This window comes from Anneissia japonica, unplaced genomic scaffold (genome assembly GCF_011630105.1).
Source record: "Anneissia japonica isolate Jap-2015-1 unplaced genomic scaffold, ASM1163010v1 scaffold287833_len2544123_cov190, whole genome shotgun sequence".
NCBI lineage: Eukaryota > Metazoa > Echinodermata > Crinoidea > Comatulida > Comatulidae > Anneissia > Anneissia japonica.
The window spans coordinates 1904653-1926079 of NW_022757233.1; the positions used below are offsets into that span (position 1 = coordinate 1904653).

The 21427-nt window shown below is 33.5% G+C and overlaps 1 protein-coding gene across 1 annotated transcript in view; it reads left to right on the top strand.

Annotated features, from left to right (window-relative positions):
- LOC117124618 (peptidyl-glycine alpha-amidating monooxygenase B-like) overlaps window positions 1–14021 on the top strand; it is a 26597-nt gene extending 12576 nt beyond the window's left edge. Inside the window, exons 6-7 of the mRNA XM_033270915.1 lie at window positions 13525–13631; window positions 13904–14021. Of these exons, the coding sequence (XP_033126806.1) occupies window positions 13525–13631; window positions 13904–14021 (225 nt within the window). The remainder of the gene's footprint in view (window positions 1–13524; window positions 13632–13903) is intronic.
- The last annotated feature ends 7406 nt before the right edge of the window (window positions 14022–21427 follow it).

A 21427-nucleotide genomic window follows, 5' to 3' on the forward strand; every position in this document is an offset into this window, starting at 1 on the left:
GATCCAAGGGGGTCCAGCCGGCCCGGGTCCCTCTAAATTTGCCAAATTAAAAAGAAAAATATGAAAAAAGAAAATTCGACTAAAATTTGTTAGTCTAGGGGTGCCATTTCCGGCCATCTACAGGTACCATAATCATAAATTTTCTTACCTCAGCCCAATCGTGGCGGGGCTAAGGAGGTATAGACCCCTTCACCTGTGAATGTCCCTCTCCGGGCCCCCTCTATTTCAAATTCCTGGATCCGCCACTGGTTCTTGGTGTACCACAAATAAGACAGATCATTATGAATCACCCTTATCTGTTTAACACTTGCATATTCATATATGTATTGTATGTATACACAATATATATAAATGGAGATAAATTTATGTGCTTTATACACAAGTTATATAAGGGATATATAATTTGAGATAAACTAATTTATTATTGATGACTACCATACTGCTAAAAAAAAACCTAAAAGGCTATAACTTTCAATCCATTTCAATCAGTGATAAAAATTCGGAAATGTTGCCCCCCCACCCCAAAATAAGTGAATTATTGCTATGTACCAGCTGACTAAATTTACATTGTATAAATGGAGCAGATAGCTACATGCGAGAGGTGATAACGCTGTTTCAGTTTCTAGAGATAAATGGTACATCTATCTGGCATCACTGGAGCATTTTTGTAATTACTTTTTTATGTTTGAGTTTATGGGAAACATCAGCATCGTTAATGTGAATTGCTGTAATAAAACTCAATTGTCATCATTGGAGATCTTCCTTGGCAGCTGAAACTCTTAAGCTTCAAACCAGAGGTGACGGAACTAGGGGATGCTGTGTTATGGAGAGTAATGTACAGCAATATGAAACTATTATGTAGGCCTAATGAATGAATAAAGTTCGAAGTATGTCGGGTAGTGAAATGATTATTTCACATTTTAAGTGCTCCTTAAATTCATAAGTGTAAGCTAAATTACGGTGATTAATTCAATTAACGAAGATATGGAGACAATTATTTCGAATCCCTCTTTCCAAGAGGGGATGCAAATGCTTTGTGAAAATGAGTAAGCCTCGGTACTCATTTTCACAAAGAAATACACACAACTGGTTAGCTAATAATTATGTCAATGTTACATGAACACCTGGGAAGGAAGATGCAATCACGTTGTTACCTAGCAAACGTCTGTACTGTATGGGGGAGGGGCTGAAGATGTACTGTGTAGCGGGGGACGATAAGGCATAAGACTAGGCCTGGGCCTAACTAAGACAGTGGAATTATATGTGATAGAGAGTACACTTTCGGAAGAAATAAATTAAAATAAGAAAAAAAATAAGCAAGAATAATTCATTTGCAGAGGTACCTTGTTTAAGTAATGCTAACAATGCGGCTCTTGTAGCCCTGGCTTGGGCAAGGCATCCATGTGCAAAGCAGTGGTGTTTGTTTATCCATGAAAAAAGCATGCCGCCGGGAAAGTTTGCCTTACCAGGAAAAGGTGACGTATCTAGCTTATGACGTATGCATGCTAACTAATGGGAGTGTGACGTCACCAAAAAATGAATATTTTCCATTATAACCAAAATAATAATAACTACAAAGTTTATGGGCGTAAATTCCCTTAATACGAATGAAGGGTTGCACAATCTCCTTGCCATACAAATTACAGCTCCCACTGACGTCTCAGTCGAGAAATACGGGTAGCTGAAGTTTTTCTCGCAAATCTGACTATCCGGGAACCCTGCGTCCAGGGACCTCCTCTTATTTATGTTATTTGCTGATTTGCTCCATGGCTCTTCACGCTCTCAATTTAGTGGGGATTCTGCACCAAGTCTGTTAAGGTTAACTCAAGTCTTTTTTCCAAGTTTACAATGTCTTGGTTACTGAAAAGGCAGTCAACAAACAGCCTAATGTACAAAGTTAATTGCTTGGACCATCAGTCTACGATCCAAGTTGGTTGGTTCGGGGTGCTGTAACAGAGCTTTTGTAGCATAATGGTTAACTGGAATTATCTGTTTCTCAAAACATGTAGGTGGAAAATTTAAACTACCCTGATTACTGTTTTTGTTTGCGAGCCTAATTGTATGGACATTTTATTGAGATAAAATGTCCATACAATTAGGTTTGCAGGAACAGTACCAGTGTGTGGAATGTTTTTAACTGGTTTTATCATCGGCACCTAACTCATATCATTTTTCAGAACAAGGTAAACTTTTTTTGTGAATTAAAACTGTGACTCCATTGAGCAGTGTGTAACATGTACCAGAGTACTGCCTGCTACAAGCACTGCTGGTGATGTTCAGACTGTTGTAGTATTCATCCCATTCAGTCCCTGCTAACCTTAATAGGGTTTACATGAGACAGTGTCTTAATAACCATTGCATTGTTTTGTTAAAGAAGTTTTAGGATATGATCCAGTATGATGCCAAAAATAGCGTAGTACCTAATTTTCAGTTCCCCCGTTGAAGAAGCAATTCCTAAAGTTTGCTGAGGACAAAATGCCATTATTGAAAGTATGTGCAACATCAACTTAGGCAGATATGTTAACACCATTCAGTTAGTGGTTTCTACTATATTGTCTATTACCGTGATCTCAAGAAGGAAAGGTCTGTCAAGTAATGGAAATCTCAACAAACACTGCAAACTGGTAGACTTTTCACTCCGATATACTCCTAATTTGGAGTCCTTTAGGAGGTCATTTTTACACACCAGAACCAAACCAAAGGCAGGCCACTACTATAGTGCTGCTGCAGCACCACAAGACCACAAACTGTCTCAGTCAAAGAAGGCTGAGATGGTTTTACTCAGCTAAAATCAGTGTTTTGCACCCTGCTGTTAGTTTGAACTCTAAATGTCAAATGGATCATTCTTGACAAAATTTTCAACAAATTATTCAAATGTAGCGGCTTTAAAATATTTTGTATAGACTTTTTAAAACGAGGGGAAACAATTTCATATAGGCCTAAATGATTATTATTATTATTATTATTATTATTATTATTATTATTATTATTATTATTATTATTAAGATATATGTCTAGTAATGGCATGATTGATGTACAGTACATGCTGTTTCACTTAGTATTTGTATGCGATTTTGTATTTTCACTGTTAACACAAAAAAGACGACAGTGGCAAAACAGGGGGAACGTTCCCCTCCGTAAATCTGCCCCTGTCCAACATTGTGGAAACCGAGGAAAAAAATGTTGTGGCTATGGCAACTAGATGGCCGGAAATGGCACTCACAGTCTTAGGCCTAAATTTGAATATACCTTTCCTCTTTTATCTCTATATTTAATTTTCAAAGAAGTTTGGGGAGGGGACTGGCCCGGGACGGGGTGGTGGGGTTAATTGTCAGTGCTCAGTGATTAAGTTACTTTGAAAAAAAACTTTTTCCAGTGGAGATGTGTGGGGGAGCAAAATTTCTGGGAGGAGGATTATTTTTTGTGCTCTTATTTTCTTCCCAATGCATCACTTATCCCATTATATGATATCAGATAAAATAAAATGACTATTGTATGATATATAAATAAATAACGATGATGGAATTGCAATTTGTTTTGTTAAAATCTAATTTTCAGCAGCGGCCATTTTGAAATTCAAAATGGAGGCCCTAGAAGAGTATAAATAAACTGGTACTCATTTTTTCTTAATCAGTGAATTTTTTAGATACAGTATGTTTAGACATGTTTGCCAAGAATCTTCCCAAAAAATTGAAAAATGTTAAAAAATATTACATAAGAAAACCGGCTAGTTACTTCCATATCGTTTTGATCAGGGATTTTCCACCACTTCCCATACTTACATCTTTTCCAATTGTCGAAGCATATACCATAATATCAAAGATGTGCCTCCAAAAATTGGGTTACAATTCGGAGTTGAAGTGAGTTGTGGATGTGAGGACAATAAAGGGAAACAAGATATGAATGAAACTTTTGGGAAAGTTTAACCGAGTTACACGGAAGAAATTATTTATGTTTGGTGACGATCCAGATGCAGATGTGAATTTAAGGTTAATTTATAATGATACCGTCCCAGACATAAATATCTTAAAGAAAAACTTATCAATGGATCTACATGAAACTTTATAGTATTGTTTGTCAAGAAATGATTAAATTTTAGAGACGATCTGGAGAGAAGGATGTGAACATGAGGACAATTTAAAGGGAAATGTTCCAGACCAGATATCCTAATAACTGTTTTCTATAAAACTTTCTGGAAGTTTTAACCAAGTTACATGGAGAGAATTATTAAATTTTGGTGACGATCCAGATTTGGGTGGGGATTTGAGGGTTTCAAAACTCCTAGGTCTATCAATGGATAAAAATAGATTGTCATGGTCCAATGAAGATATGATTAAATATTAGTAGCAGTGGATATGAGGACCATTTAAAGAATATTAATAAACAAGTAATTCAACAATATAAACGCAATTTGCGTTTTCTAGAGCGTTTAAATCAGCTGTAGCTAGGTTAAACGCAAAATTACCGTGAAAAGTTCGCTCTCAAGGTAGACGAACTAAAATTGAACTGACCTACACAGGGTCGGCTCACATAACACGCAATGGTTATGTCACCCTCGCTATTACCAATGCAGCTATAGTTCGAGTCTCACTAAAGTCGCGTTAGGTTTTTAATTTACTTCATAATTTTTATTGTTTCTTTTTTCTGTGCAGAATTAGGCGTTGTGTTTCGTCTTTTATCCTGTATTTCTATGTTTTGCACAGGGTTTTTCTGACCTGCACTCAATTTCTATGCTTGGATCCTCTTCAAACAATGTCCAAGCAAAGACCAAATATCATTTAAATATGCATATTAAATTACAACGTAATTCTACACATTTTGAATATAATAAACGGGTAATTAAACTTAATATTAACTGTAGTCATAGTTTGAGTCTTACTGACATCGAGTTGGTTCTCTTAGTTTAACTTAATTTCTTTAGTATGATTTCATTTTTGTTTTTCATGTTTTTTTTTACATTATTTTTCTGGGTCATTCCGTGCCAACTCAACAAATGGGATGGCTGGGTACCATCTCAGATTTTCTTGAAACTCGGATATAATGTGCACCAACATGTCTCACGAACAAACCCAAAATTTGACTTGCCAATTCCAAGTCGTTTAGAAGTTATGGCCATTTGAAATTTTAGGGTCATACCCCTTTTTAGCTCTCAATTATGACATATTTGTAAAGTTTTTCAATTAGCCATATCTTCAAATAGAATAAAGATAATTATCTGAAAATTGATATCTAGACTAACTTTTGTAGAACAGGAATATGACATGACTTTTGGTATACCGGACCCCGTTAGGAAAATTTTGCTTCGTAAAGACCCTAACTTATTTGGTTGCGTAATTTTTCTTTCATTTCGTGACGTGTACATCTTTCTATAGAGGTTTTTGCACAGTGAGTGACCTTCTTAGTTACACTGTGTAAACAATCCATGACAGTAAGTGATAAAAAGATTTATTACACATTAACACAGCAAAGGTTCTTGATACTATTACCATGCCATTACCAAAGTGCAAGTTCCACTGTAAAGCAGCCTTCACTAGGACCTAATTTTGTTTATAATTATGAATGTGCAACTATGAATCATTCTTTGTTCCTATTGTTATAATTTTTCCAATTTGCAGTTTCTACTCATGACAACTTTGGAAAGAAATCATAATTTTAATTATGTTTTCATCTTGGATTTAACTGAATAAAATTTATTTTAAAATCACTGTTTTGCAACACACAACTGATTCCATCTGTACAGCTATTCATAATTGTTAATTATGTTATTCTTATTGTTATTTATATTGATATCAGTTATAATTATATGCAGCATATGTAGACACATCAAAAATAGTTGATGCACTTGTGTGTGATATTTAGAATTTATAGCCTCTTCACTTTTCCCTTTGAACTGGGGTAAATTAACATCAAAATATATAGTAGATTCGATAGATAAGGCCTTATAAAAAATATTATTAGGTTATTATCACCCTATCTGGGCAGGAAAACTGATGAGGGAGGGAGGCTTTTTTTTTTAATTTTTAATTTTTTTTTTTTTTTTTTTTTTTTTTGCTAAAGCCAGATATCACTCTTGTGTTGTTTGCTGGTACATTGATATTAAAAATAAAACAATAAAAATACACAGTGAACAACTTCCATTCATAACTTTTAATGTTTACATCCACAATTAATTATACTTTTAATACTATATATTTTTCAATTATCACTTTATGATGTAATCGTAGGTCAAAAGGTCATTCGGGACAAAAAATACACAAAAATGCCTCATTTTCATGGTGACCTTTGACCCTGTAGGCAAGTACGCTTGTTGTTAAAACTTGCACCATTAATTAATTTATATATGATGATCAGATGTTTCAAATATCAGTTTGGTGTCTTTATCTCTTCACGTTTAAAAAGCAATTTGCAAAGGGGTATATTTTTCAATTTGTGACAATATCAGTGATTGATTTGAAATGAGCATAAATTTTACATTGTACTGTCTAGGGCCATGAAACTTTTACTTCAAAAACAACTTTTTGTGTTTATTTCAGTCATGCACTCTGGTAAGGGACACAATGTTTAATTATTAAGATAGTGGGCCCCTAAAAGTGGCTCATGTGCGAGAATGGTGAAAAAGCACTGTTATTTCACAACTAGGGCCTATGCAATATCTTACTAATTAAAGACTGTGTTCCTTACCAGACTACGTGACTGAAATAAGCACAAAAGGTTTTCCTAGAATTAAAGGTTTCATAGCTATAGACAGTAGTACACTGATAATATTTTGCTCATATTTAAAATATATGTTACTATGCAATTCTTGCACTTGAGCCATTTTTTGGTGCAAAATAACATACTAACTAACCACTCTGTCCCTTAAAACAGACTGCATGAATAAAAAAAAAAGCATACAAATGTGTACTGGAATATAATGTTTCATGGTTTTAAACAATACACTGTTAATGTTATGCTCATTATTTGAAATATATCAATATATATAGTCGCACAATGTTCATGCACAATTCTTGCACTTGAGCCATTTTTTAGGCAAAATATCTTACTAATTAAACAATGCATCCCTTTAACAGACTGCATAACTGAAATCAGCACAGAAGGTTGTCCTAGAATGGAAGGGTTTTTATGACTGTCTGGACAGTACATTGATAATATCATGCTTATTTGAAATCAATAATATAGTAAACACAATTTTATTGCACAATTCTTGCGCTTGGGCCATTTTTTGGGCAAAATATCTTACTAATTAAACAATGCATCCCTTTAACAGACTGCATAACTGAAAGCAGCACAAAAAGTTGTCCTAGAATAAAAGGTTTCATGGCTCTAAACAGTACACGGATAATATTATGCCCATTTGAAATCAATAGTAACACAATTTTATTGCACAATTCTTGCACTTGGGCCATTTTTGGGGGACATATTTTACTAATGGAACACTATATCCCTTAATGAACTGCATGCCTGAAATAAGCACATAAAGTTGTTTTAAAATTATAAGTTTCAAGGGTCTAGACAGTATATTTTTAATATTATCGTTATTCAAAAAATATTTTTGTCACATTTACGCACTGATTTTGTCACAAATTGAAAAATATACCCCTTTTTCAAATTGCTTTTTTGACAAGACTGTGCTATGTTATTTGTGACAGAAGAAGTCTTTTATTTATTTTTTGGAAGTTTTTTACCCTAATGACCCCATGTGACCTTTGATCACACAAGCAGTGAACACCCAATGTATGAGAGGTGTCAACCGTTTGGTACTAGTAGCGTTTTGAAATGTTGCCAGAAAAAAGATGAAAATTACCCATAATGACCTTTGACCCCTTTTTCCAGAACACTCTATAGACTCTGCCTTATGCCAATGTATATGTGCAAAGGACAAGACACTGCTACGTTATTTGTGAGACAAGTAGTCTTTTATACGATTTTTGGTTTTTTTACCCTAATGCCCCTTATGTGACCTTTGACCCCAAGTTGTGAACAACACATAAATGGGAGGTGGCACCGGTCCTACTGACCAAGTTTTAATTAAATCGGTCCAGTTGTTTGCCACTAGTGGCCTTTTGAAATGTTGCCAAAAAGAAAGAAAGAAAGAACTACAGATCCTATGTTCAATAGAACATGAATCCAGTCATTTTTGAAGAGATAACCACTGTGACCTTTAACCTCAACCTGTGAACACCCCATGTTGTAATGTAACTGGTCCAATCGTTAGTCACTAGCAATATTTGATAAATTTCACTGACCCTTGTTAATTTTTACCTATAGATGAAGAGTAGTTTTTCATATTTAGGAGGCCCTAATGATCATTCCTGGTAAATTCGAGCTCAGTTGGGCTATTTTGAAAATTTGACCATGATGACCTCTATGTAACCACTGATGACAGAAAGGGGTGTAGGAGGTGTCACTGGTTCTTAATGATGGTTTATTCGTTTGCCATTAGTAACATTTTGAACCTTTGACCTATGAACTTTGACATATGGGGTGAAGAGAGTTTTTTCGTGTTTAGAAGGTACTAAGGATCATTCATGGTAAATTTGAGCTCAATTGGGCTGTTTTGAAAATTTAACCCCGATGACACCTATGTGACCCCTGATCCCAGACTGGGGTGTAGGAGGTGTCACCGGTTCTTAATGACGAAATTTTATTGAATTTATTCCAATGGTTTGCCATTAGTAGCATTTTTAAATGTCACTATAGAGAACAAAAGAATAACCCTTTAATGACCTTTGACCGTAATTCGCTGAACACCATAATGACCCTACCTTATGCCAATACATATGTGCCCAGGACAAGACTGTGCTATGTTATTTGTGACAGAAGAAGTCTTTTATTTATTTTTTTGAAAGTGTTTTACCCTAATGATCCCTATGTGACCTTTGACCCCAAGCAGTGAACACCCCATGTATGAGAGGTGTCACCGATTACACTGACCAGGTTTGGTTGAAATCGGCACAACCGTTTGGCACTAGTAGCGTTTTGAAATGTTGCCAGAAAAAAGATGAAAATTACCCATAATGACCTTTGACCCCTTTACCCTGAACACTCTATAGACTCTGCCTTATGTCAATGTATATGTACAAAGGACAAGACTGTGCTACGTTATTTTATACGATTTTTAATTTTTTTTACCCTAATGCCCCTTATGTGACCTTTAACCCAAAGTTGTGAACAACACATAAATGGGAGGTGGCACCGGTCCTACTGACCAAGTTTTAACTAAATCGGTCCAGTAGTTTGCCACTAGTAGCCTTTTAAAATGTTGCCAGAAAGAAAGAAAGAACTAGAGATACTATGTTTACTAGAACATGAACCCAGTCATTTTTTAAGAGATAAGCACTGTGACCTTTATCCTCAACCTGTGAACACCCCATGTTTGGTAGGAGTCTGTCTAATGCAATTGGTTCAATCGTTAGTAACTAACAGTATTTAATAATCTTCACTATTGTGACCCTTGTGACCTATAGGTGAAGAGTAGTTTTTCATGTTTAGAAGGTCATAAGGATCATTACAGGTAATTTCGAGTTCAATTGGGCTATTTTGAATATTTGACCCCGATGGCCCTATGTATCCACTGATGTCAAACAGGGGTATAGGAGGTGTCACTGGTTCTTAATGATCAAATTTGATTGAATTCGGTTCAATCGTTTGCTATTAGTAACATTTTAAAGGTTTCACCTATGAACTTTGACATATGGGGTGAAGAGTATTTTTTCGTGTTTAGGAGGTCCTAAAGACCATTCATTCTGGTAATGGTTTGCCATTAGTAGCATTTTGAAATGTTACTAGAGAGAACAAAAGAATAACTCTTTAATGACCTTTGACCGTAAATCGCTGAACACCATAAGACCCTACATTATGGCAATACATATGTGCCAGGACAAGACTGTGCTATGATATTTGTGACAGAAGAAGTCTTTTTTTGAATGTTTTTACCCTAATGACCCTTATGTGACCTTTGACCCCATGTATGAAAGGTGTCACCGATTATACTGACCAGGTTTGGTTGAAATCGGCACAACCGTTTGGCACTAGTAGCGTTTTGAAATGTTGCCAGAAAAAAGATAAACATTACCCATTAATGACCTTTGACCCCTTATCCCTGAACACCCTATAGACCATGCCTTATGCATTGGAACATGAACCCAGTCATTTTTTAAGAGATAACCACTGTGACCTTTAATCTCAACCTGTGAACACCCCATGTTTGGTAGGAGTCTGTCTAATGCAATTGGTCCAAACGTTAGTCACTAGCAATAGTTGATAATTTTCACTATAGTGACCCTTGTGATTTTTTGCCTATAGGTGAAGAGTAGATTTACATGTTTAGAAGGTCCTAAGGATCATTCCTGGTAAATTCGAGCTCAATTGGGCTACTTTCAAAATTTGACCCTGATGACACCTATGTAACCACTGATGCCAGACAGGGGTGTAGGAGGTGTCACTGGTTCAAATTTGATTGAATTCGGTTCAATCGTTTGCCATTAGTAACATTTTAAACCTTTGACCTATGAACTTTGACATATGGGGTGAAGAGTATTTTTTCATGTTTAGAAGGTCCTAAGGATCATTCCTTGTAAACTTGAGCTCAATTGGGCTATTTTGAAAATTTAACCCCGATGTCCCCTATGTGACCCCTGATCCCAGACTGGGGTGTAGGAGGTGTCGCCGGTTCTTAATGACAAAATTTGATTGAATTTGGTCCAATGGTTTGCCATTAGTAGCATTTTGAAATGTTACTAGAGAGAACAAAAGAATAACCCTTTAATGACCTTTGACCATAAAGCTGAACACCATAAAGACCCTACCTTATGCCAATACATATGTACCCAGGACAAGACTGTGCTATGTTATTTGTGATAGAAAAAGTATTTTATTCATTCTACTAGGAAACAGAACCCAGTCAGCATGCTGCTGACTGGGTAAGAAACTGCTAGGAAACAGAACCCAGTCAGCATGCTGCTGACTGGGTAACCTGACTTGGTAAAGAAAGAAAGAAGAAACTGCTAGGAAACAGAACCTAGTCAGCATGCTGCTGACTGGGTAAAGAAGAAACTGCTAGGAAACAGAACCCAGTCAGCATGCTGCTGACTAGGTAAAGAAAGAAAGAAGGAACAAACTGCTAAGAAACAGAACCCAGTCAGCTGCTGCTGACTGGGTAATAATAATAATATTGCTTTATTGTTTAATTGTATTGATAACTTAAAAAGAGAAGGGATAACAGTTAATCTGATGCCATATTAGTGTAATATGGTGGAATAATGGATAACAGTTAATCTGATGCCATATTTGTGTAATATGGTGGAATATAAGCTGTTTAAGTTTTACCTTGATAGCTATTACCAATCCCGAGTTATTAGCTTCAAAAGTTTGAGGAAATTGCATTTGCGCATCTAGAAGATCTGAGAGGGTCATACTGGAACTTTTTTGAAATCTGGTTGATTTGACACGGAATGACCCATTATAGTGGTAATTTATCTTATAATGATCTGCCATTGTTACAAAGTTTATTTAATAATACAGAAGTTCCAATCAAGAAAAATCTAAACTCATTATCACCATCTGTTCTTCAAGGCCGTGGAATACATTTTTTAAATGTATCCTCATCGAATCTAACTAACGAAAATACACAGGGAAGCACGAAGCAATTAAGATTTTTAGTTAGAAAGAAAAAATATATGAGAGTGATGATTTATAGTATTTTATAAAATGCATCAAGAGGTAGCATAAACCACATGCTTGTTTAAAATTACAAAATAAAAATATTACTATTTTAATAGTGTTAATTTAAATATTATTATTATTATTATTATTATTATTATTATTATTATTATTATTATTATTATTATTATTATTATTATTATTAATATTAATATTATTATTATTATTATTATTATTATTATTATTAATATTATTATTATTATTATATTAGACATAGGGTTTTTGAACTCGGTTGGGGCCAGGATGGAACCAGACATAGAAACGACAAAGGTAATAGGGGGTTTCTATGGCCGGTTATTTCACGACAAGTAATCAATAACAATTTGCCCCAAACTGCGCCCAATATGGGGAAAAACAAAGCATCCAAATAACTTCACAATAATCAATAATAAAGTAGGCGGTGTAAAAGATGTAGAGGTGGGATAAATTTAACAAAAAATTAAGAGAGATCCACCTCTTGTCTGAACTGGCGCCATATTAATTGTCAGAGAGCGTCTCGTAGCTAGGATAAACTCTCTAACCGAAGAATGACCTCTAACCTAAACCATATTACTCCGCCTGTACAGATAGGCGTGAGGCGCCTGCGCTAATATAATGTTAATTAAATCTTATTTATTTAATGATTATTATTATTGTTATTATTATTATTATTATTATTATTATTGTTGTTGTTGTTGTTGTTATCAAGTAGTATAAATTTACCATGACTTTTCAATGTGAAGCTCGTACTGCACAACTTGCTGATTATAACCTTTTATTCAAAAGTAATGAAAACAATCTTGAATATCTGTAAGTAAGATTATAATAATAAAAAATATGTAGGTTTTTATATAGCGCTCTCATACAACTCAGTCTCAGAGCGCTTTTCCACATTATTACCCCAGTCATTGGAACGATGCCTATGGGAAAACTTCCATAGTTTGCTGCATGTAATATTTCAGCGCGCTTTTTGCACTTGAACCTTTTTATACTCCACGGTGGAGAGAAGCAATGTAGATAAAGTGCCTTGCTCAAGGACACAAGCGAAATGCACAGCGAGGATTAAAACCCCGATATTGAGGTTGGGAAACCAAACCGTTCCCGCTGCTCTAAACCACTTCCACTTATAAAAAAAAAAATACTGTAAAATGTCTGGTTTAAATCCTGTTAATAAAAAAGCAAGAGCTATGTGGGAATGGGAAAAACAATAAACTACACAGATTATGTTGAAATGAACCAATAAATTACTTAGTTTTGAAAAAATATTACACATGTATTTAGAAATGTACCAAAAAATCATTTTGGGAAAACAATATTTTAAAGAGCCTAGCGATCTCAAAACTGTTGTATGTATGAATATCAATAATTAAAATTTTCTAAAAAACAAAGTTAGAACTGTCATAAAGTAAATTTATTTGGGTGGAAAGAAAGAAAAAAAATCAGAAGAAAAGCAATGATTGGTTCAACCATGGACCTTATTAATAGGTCCATGGTTCAACTAAAAATAGTGGAATCAAAATGTTGGACTGATCCAATTAGGATGTAAAGCTACTGAAATAATTAACTTTAATGTTTTAATGTGCTAATTAACGTACAAATGTCTTATGTATTAGTACATGAAATAAATGGCTCTGTTTTAGCCCGAAAGACGAAAAAAAAAAAAGAAAAGTAGATTATTATGAACGCCTGAAAGCAATATTAATTCAGTTTTGTAATCAAGGTTCAGAAATTCACATATGTACTGCACCTAATAGCGTAGTTTGGAATAGTAACAACAAATTATTACATCTTTCTAATTATATGTTAATTATATGTTAACTTTAGGCATTCTACCCAATCGCGAATGACAACATAGACATCCAATATGGGGACATTCTGGCAGTACAATGTTCATATGATTCCAGTGGCAGGGACAGTATAAATTATGATGGGTATGTATAACTTGCCAAGTAATAGTCTTTTTTATGTTAATTGACTGTCTTTGCTTTCACCTAATCGATAGGCTTATTAACTTATTTGAATCTGTTTAATAAACAATTCATATACGAAAAATAAGCTCTAGTAGTGAAAAACCATCTCATATCACCGTGTTTTGCAAGCTACCCTCGCCCCTCACTTAATCATCGAGCCTTGGCACACTTATTCTGCCACCTCCATTTCAAGACTCCTACATACACCACTTTTTTTAACTCTTTTCTTGTAGACTAACTGAGAAAGATGAGTGCAGGTTTTACATGATGTATTGGGTAGATGGAAGTCATGCTTACTACTCCACGCGATGCGTGCCTATTGATGCCAGGGATCTGGCATTTCCAGTTTGAATAAATGCTAAACTTGTGTTATATTCTACCGTGTTTGAAGTTTATTGTACGCCTTCTAATATGTAGTTTGGATCCTACAGCATGGGCAAATCACATAAAAAAGGATAGTGAGAAGGATGCCCCAGTTTGTTTTCTTCTTTTTTTTTTTGCAACCTTTTCCTATATTTAAGCTCAGCTAAAAGAATTGGTATAATAGGTTTTAATAACTGTATATTGTTGTCACGTGATTTTAGCCATGTTTGTAGAATAAATAACGAAAGCGGCTAATGTAATAAATTCATTTACAACATTGTATTTATCATTAATATTGTCGATACCCTTAACAACTACGTTCATATTTATATCGAATAAAAATCCATTTTTTCGAACAATTGTTTGACTTTGCCCCAGTATTTATTTACATGTATACAATCAAACATCATATGCAGGTAATCTTCCGTTACACCACAGAGTGAACATAATGGAGATTTTATAATTTTGTATTCGAATAATTTTTTGTTGGTTATTAAAATTGCATGTAAAAGCTTAAAATTAAATTGAGTTTTATTTCATAGATTTGATCAATTTTCTTTTTCCAAACACTTTTTCATTCAATAAGGTCATGGTGCAATACGACTTGCCAGTACAGTATTCCTTTTGGCGTATTAATCTATTATCTTTTTCATGAGGAAACTTCACCATTTACCAAATTTTCAATTTTTGAACCAGGTTTTGCCGATCTCTTCTTATCTCTTTTAATTACTGCTTCAGGCAATTTTGTAACAAGATTAACAGTGAAGCTCATTAGTTGTGAATAGTTCATAAGAAGACTAATTAAATCAAAAACCATGTTGTAACTTCTAACATAAGTCATTGATTTTTACAATTCAAAAGCATATCTATTATGATTTTTATCTGAAATTATAGCTAAGGTAATAAAAATGCCACATTTATTTTAACAACAGCTTTTTAAAATTCTCCAGGATGGTTTTTAAATACTATAATGGTAATGTAATGAGAAACAGCGATGCATGCTGTGATAATGACTCTTAAGTAGAGGTATTCTTCTTTGATGTTTAATTGGATTATTGAGATAAGATTCTGGCAAAACCTGGTTCACCAACTCGCCTGAATGCCATTTTAAAGGGTTTGTTGGTAAATGGGATAGTAACAGCATGTGAATCATATTTCTATATATAATTTTGTTACTTGCCTTATATATTCCATTATATTCCAATATTTCATTTATGAATGGGGTGTTTAAACGATTATTCCATTTTTAGTACAGGGGTGTTTAACCCAACCCGATTCAATATTTAGTACAGCCCATACAAAAAAATTCTATAGAATTCTATCAAAAAAAAACTATAGAACGTCTATAGCATAATTGTTTAGAAAATCTATAGAAAATTCTATAGAAATAACTATAGAAGCCCACTATAAAGTCTATTAAAAATCTATTAAAACTATATTAAAAATCTATTAAAACTCTATTAAAAATCTATTAAAACTATATTAAAAATCTATTAAAAATATATAAAAAAAAAAAACTATAAAAAATTTATAAAAACTCTATAAAAATTATATTAAAACTATATTAAAAGACTTAAAAATCTATAAAAATTATATAAAAAAAACTATGAAAATTCTATTAAAATTCTACAGAAAGTCTATGAAAATTTTATATAAAAAAAACCTTAAAAAAAACTATAGAAAATCTATAAACAATTTTATAAAAACCACTTATAAATCTATAAACATTTTATAGAAAAAAAACCTATAAAAATACATTAAATATGCGAATAGAAATTCTATACAATTACAGTATATAGAAAGTGTATATAAATTGAACGATTTTATATTAAAAAAAATGTGGGTGTTGTGTGTTTTTGGACAATTCAACTGCTCTTCAACTTTAACTGGCCCCCAATTCCAATTGGTTTGCAATGGTCCCAGTTCCAATTGGTAACAATGGCTTTAATCAACTTCTGTAGACTTACAAAATACACTATGAGCTCATATACAAACCATAATTTCTTTAATTTAAAACACCAACAAACATCATACGGTAGGGACATTACTTCCCTAGGGTCTCATTTACTAGCATACCCCTTTATATATTATCGTTTTGCTAATGTCTTTCTGCTACCTCAAATTCAAGGCTATTCTACAGTTCTTTTGCTTTTACAGTCCGGTTTAAATAAGCATTTTTTTTTCGTAATGTAGTCCTATTACAAGAGTTTATTATATAAAGCAATATTCAAGAACCATTTGTGTTACAAGTGTGCATAAACCAGCATTCTTTGAGATATTGCGGCAGCAATTGTCCATTACCATGCCTTTTCTTGTCCGATGCTACCAAGCTAAATTAGTATGAGTTATGCCGTTGAACAAATCTAGTTTGAAATACTAAATCACTGTGACTTGTACTAACATTTCTCGGAGTTTCACTTTCGCTGAAAGATATAACAAAACAAAATAGAGCGCATATTATAGAAACCGCTATTAAATGTATTACATCCCTTTATTATTGTATTAAAATAGGAGTAATAAACATATATGTACCTAATGACAGACTAGCAGTTACTTCTTTTTTAAACAAAAGAAAATTATTATTTTTTTTTTTTTTAGTTTTTTAAACAGCTTAGCCTACACTACAATTTCAATATCCCTTAAGGCCTATATAGGCCTAATATATACACATTCAATTTGATTAAACTCTATCGTGTAAACGACATTATCATGTATAGCATGTTGTTTATAATAATAGTACTGGACAGTAAAAATAAAACGTCAACAAAACATTATATTCACCTTTAGTAAGTCAGGTAATTTTCTGGCCTTCACAGATACGTCTTCAAACAAACATTAATGCTTTCCTACTAAAATGATTGAGTTGACTGGATTGAGTTTTCACTTACAGTAGTTACCGAGAGAAATAAAATCACCACTTATGTTATAGTGTAGGCCTAGATTTAATACATTAACTTTCTGCAAATAATGATACAATTCTTTACACCACCCCCTCCCCGGTTAACCCTAAACCCATTATTTTATTAAAGCATCATGGACATTAGTGAGGACACGGCCCAAATGCAATTTACCACTCTTCTTATGGCATGCTAGACTATGGGGTAATTAACTTACAGCTAGGCCAACAAAAGGCCCAGGTTCTAGGCCTAGCCATAATCCTCAATGGACTAGAGAGAACAGAGAACCTCAGTTCTGTCTGTCTCTTTGTTTGAGCTAGCAGACTGTTACGTATTTTTAACTCGTACGTGGAGTGGATCGTTGATTTTACTTTATGAATTATCGTGAAATGTTGGGGCTTTCCCATAAATATAGGCTCTATTGTAATTTGTCTCTTATTCCGTAGTTTATATGTATTTCCGTAGTATTTATCTATATTTCCGTACGTCCGTAATTGGGCCGAATTTCTGTATTTAAACTACGGACGTTCCGTAGTACTTGAGAACCCTGCACTTTCGATTCAACTCAGTGCATTATGACTTTGCGGTGAATTTCAATGACGTCATCTTTGTCTCGGCGTATCAACGTCCCAGTGTATCAGCGTCTCAGTGTATCAGCGTCTCAGTGTATCAGCGTTTATAAGACAACGGTCTGTCTCCGTACGGCGGCTAGGCTAGTACCGGTACAGCTACTGTAGGCCTTAGGCTAGGCCAGGCCTCTTCATTTTCAAGCCTTCATCTACCACTACTATTAGGCCTAGGAGGAGGCTAACGTGTCTGCTAGAGTAGTAAACTAACTAAATAATAAAACAAAACCAACTCTTACCACTTGATAATGAATACAGTACTGCTAAAATACTTCCAAGGAGTATGTTTATAACTGGCTAACATCATGAAAGTCCAGAGAGAAATTCAAAATACTATCGCTTCTGTTGGCTCTACATGAAGTGACAATTCAAATCAGCTGATGGTCACTTGATGAAGTGACCAATCAGATTTGTGTAATTCGACACTAACATTAATTGGTTGGTAGGTGGGCTATCACAGTAAACAGGTTAGGCTGTTGATAACATTTTGCTGTCAACCCTAAAGCATTGTTGTTAAGTGAATAGGTGAGGGATAAGTTTAGGGAAGTTTCCATAAGGCTACCAATGTTTTAGCGGTTCCAGAAATTTTTCATAGAGTTTGAATAGATTTTATATATACATTCTATACATAATTTTTTTTATAGATATAATTTTCAAAATAATGTTTAATATTTCATTTACAGATAATCACTTCCATAGCGTTCGTATTCGTTTTATATATACTTTCTATAGAGAAACAATTTTACAAATTATAAACGTTTCCATAGAATTTTTATATATATTTTATATATATTTCCTATAGACTATTAAAGGTTACAGTTTTTAAAATGACTGTTCAGAATATTATACAGTTCTACAGAATATACTATAAATAAATAAATTTATATTGAAATTTCATATATGTTATACTCTATATAGATTTTATATGTTCCTATAGAGATAATCCCTATAAAATTGTTATAATACATTAAAAAAATACAGGTCAGGACTAAATTTTTTTATAGAATAATATAGAAATTTTATAGTTATATTATAGAGAACTTGTCATATCATTTGTATAGAATATTCTATAGAATTTCTATAGAATATGCAAGATGTAAAACATGTTGGTAGGACTATACTGGTCAGACACGAATGTGTCAATAAAATATTGAATGAAACAAAAAAAAAATTAAAAACAGAAATTACATTAAATATGTGTATATAGTATGTTATAGAATTCTATAGAAACTAGTTGCTCTATAAAACAATTTTATAGAAAATACTAATTTCTGTAGAAATTGATTTGTCTCTATAATAGAAGGTCTATAAAGTTCTATAGAATTTTTATGTATGGGAGGGGTGTTAAACCCTGATCCTTTTACATTTTTGAGCATGGTTAGAGCAGTGCTTTACCCAACCCGATTCCATTTTTAGTACAGGGGTATTTAACCCTAATCCTTTTCAATTTTTGAGCATGTTATTTAACCCTATTTAATTGTTAGAGCAGAGTATTTAACTTTTGACCGATTCAACGTTTAGTGTAGAGGTTTTTAACCCTAACCCTATTTTATTGTTAGAACAGTGCTTTACCCAACCCTATTCCATTTTTAGAACAGGTCTGTTTAACCCTAATTACAGTATTTCAAACATAACTACAACTAAGTACCCTAACCCTAGCTAAATTCAAAACCCTACTTTTAACTATTTCCTAACTTATTATGTTCTGAATAAAATCTATCAAATGCAGTATGTGTAGATAAATCTTGGACAAAAGAGGACTATCTATTGTGTAATCAGTGTCGTTTTGCCATAAATGTCTTATAGATAGGCCAAACAGTGACGTTATGTTGAAAGTGTCTGAACCTTGTAAAAACTCTGTCGGTTGTTACATTTTGTAGATTTTTTTTTATATAAAAACCTATTATTGGATTTATAGGAATAATGTTTTATAGTAAATGTTGTCCTCATGTGCTAGTTTGGCAGAGCTATATGCTGCTTCTTTTTCTTCTTTTTAGTTGGTTGTGTGACATTTGATTCTTTCAATAGTTGAATTTTGTAAACCCTATAATATAAAACATTATTCCTATAATTCCAATATATGTTTAAATAAAGAAATCTTAAATAATATTATTATTTAAGATTTCTTTATTTAAACATATATTGGAATTATAGGAATAATGTTTTATAGTAAAATGTTGTCATCACCACTGGCTTCAAAGTGAAGGTAAACAGAGCTGATATGACGGTTCCTCTGCTTTTTTTTTTTGTAGTCCTTTGTGGGATATTTTTTTTCTTTTGTATGATATGACAAAGTTTCGCTGTATCGTATTTGGACGAGTATATTCGCTGGTATTGCGTACTGAATAAATTTGATCAACTGTAGTGGGTCAGACAATTCTCTGTAGTAGTCTTTTAGGGGGAAAAGTACCATCTATTGTGAAGTTGTTGTTTTTACCAGAGACATGTGTTTTTACCTTCTTCATTTTTTTTAATTTATTATTTTTTTTTTTTTTTTGTAGCTCTTATTTTAGATTTGTTTATTAAATCCTACATTGGAATTATACAATATTGTTTGATATGTAGTAAAGTCATCACTGATTTCAAACTGAAGGTAAACACTGCAGAGCTGTGATGGTTTCTCTAGTTTTTAGTTGATCATGATTATTGGTCCATTAATTAATTCAGTTTACTGTATTATTTTTTTAATGATATGACACAGTTTTGCTATACATACTAAGACAGTTAGACTCTCGCTGGTATTGCGTGCTGAATAAAATCAGCGATAAAATCAATCAAATGCAACAGCCTATTAGATAGGTCTTTGTATTAATATTATGGAACAAAATAGGACCAGCTATTGTGTAATGGGTTTTCTTTTGTCATAATTGTCTTATATAAATGAGTCAAACAGTGACGTCATGTTCAACGTGTCTGAACTTGTTGTATTGTAAAAACGCTGTCGGTTGTTGAATTTGTACATTTCTTTATTAAAACCTAAATATAAATTATAATAATATTGTTTCATATGTATTAATGCCTGTCATCACCACTGGCTTCAAAGTGAAGGTAAACAGATCTGTGTTAATGGTTCCTCTACTTTTTAGTCGATGTGCCATTTATTTATTTATTTATTTTGGTATGATATAACATAAATGACAACGTTTTGCTGTAGAATATTTGTATTAGTCTTTCCGAACAAAAGAGGTAGCAGCTTAATCAATTTCCCTTTGTCATAATTGTCAAATAGATAATTCAAAACACGGTGACGTCATGTTGAACGTGTCTGAACTTGTTGTAAGAATGGATCTCAATGTATGTTTTACATTGGGTGTCCAGAAAGCTCAGACCACGACAGCTAAGACCTAAGACCACGAGATATGAGACCCACTCGAAATATCAGACCCCACAAATTAAGACCCTCAACTAAGTATGCCAGGATTTCTAGACAATACCTTTATTCGAAAGCTAACGTCAATATAAAGAACTGACTAATCATAAAATAAACACTATTAAGTATCATCGATACCAGCTAGGCCCCTATTTGCGACGTTTACTGGAGAAAACTAATACTGTACAGTACAAACAACCCGGCTATTCGCACTCCACGGAACCGTACGGTACGGTTTCGGTACGTTTTCGATAGCGGTTTCTAATGCACATCTATCGTGCGAATACAGTATCCGATATTATAGTTCTCGATCGTAACTTCTCACTCTAGTCCGGCAGCTTAGCAGATGGATGTGGACGTTCCGGACAAAAGCACCAAATTTTTTTTACATGCTCCTTATGGTCATAGCATTCAATTTTTGGTAGGAACCACCTCATCCGAGGTCATTATGGCGGCCATCTTGGATTTCAAAATGGCCGCCTAATAAAACCTATGTTTATC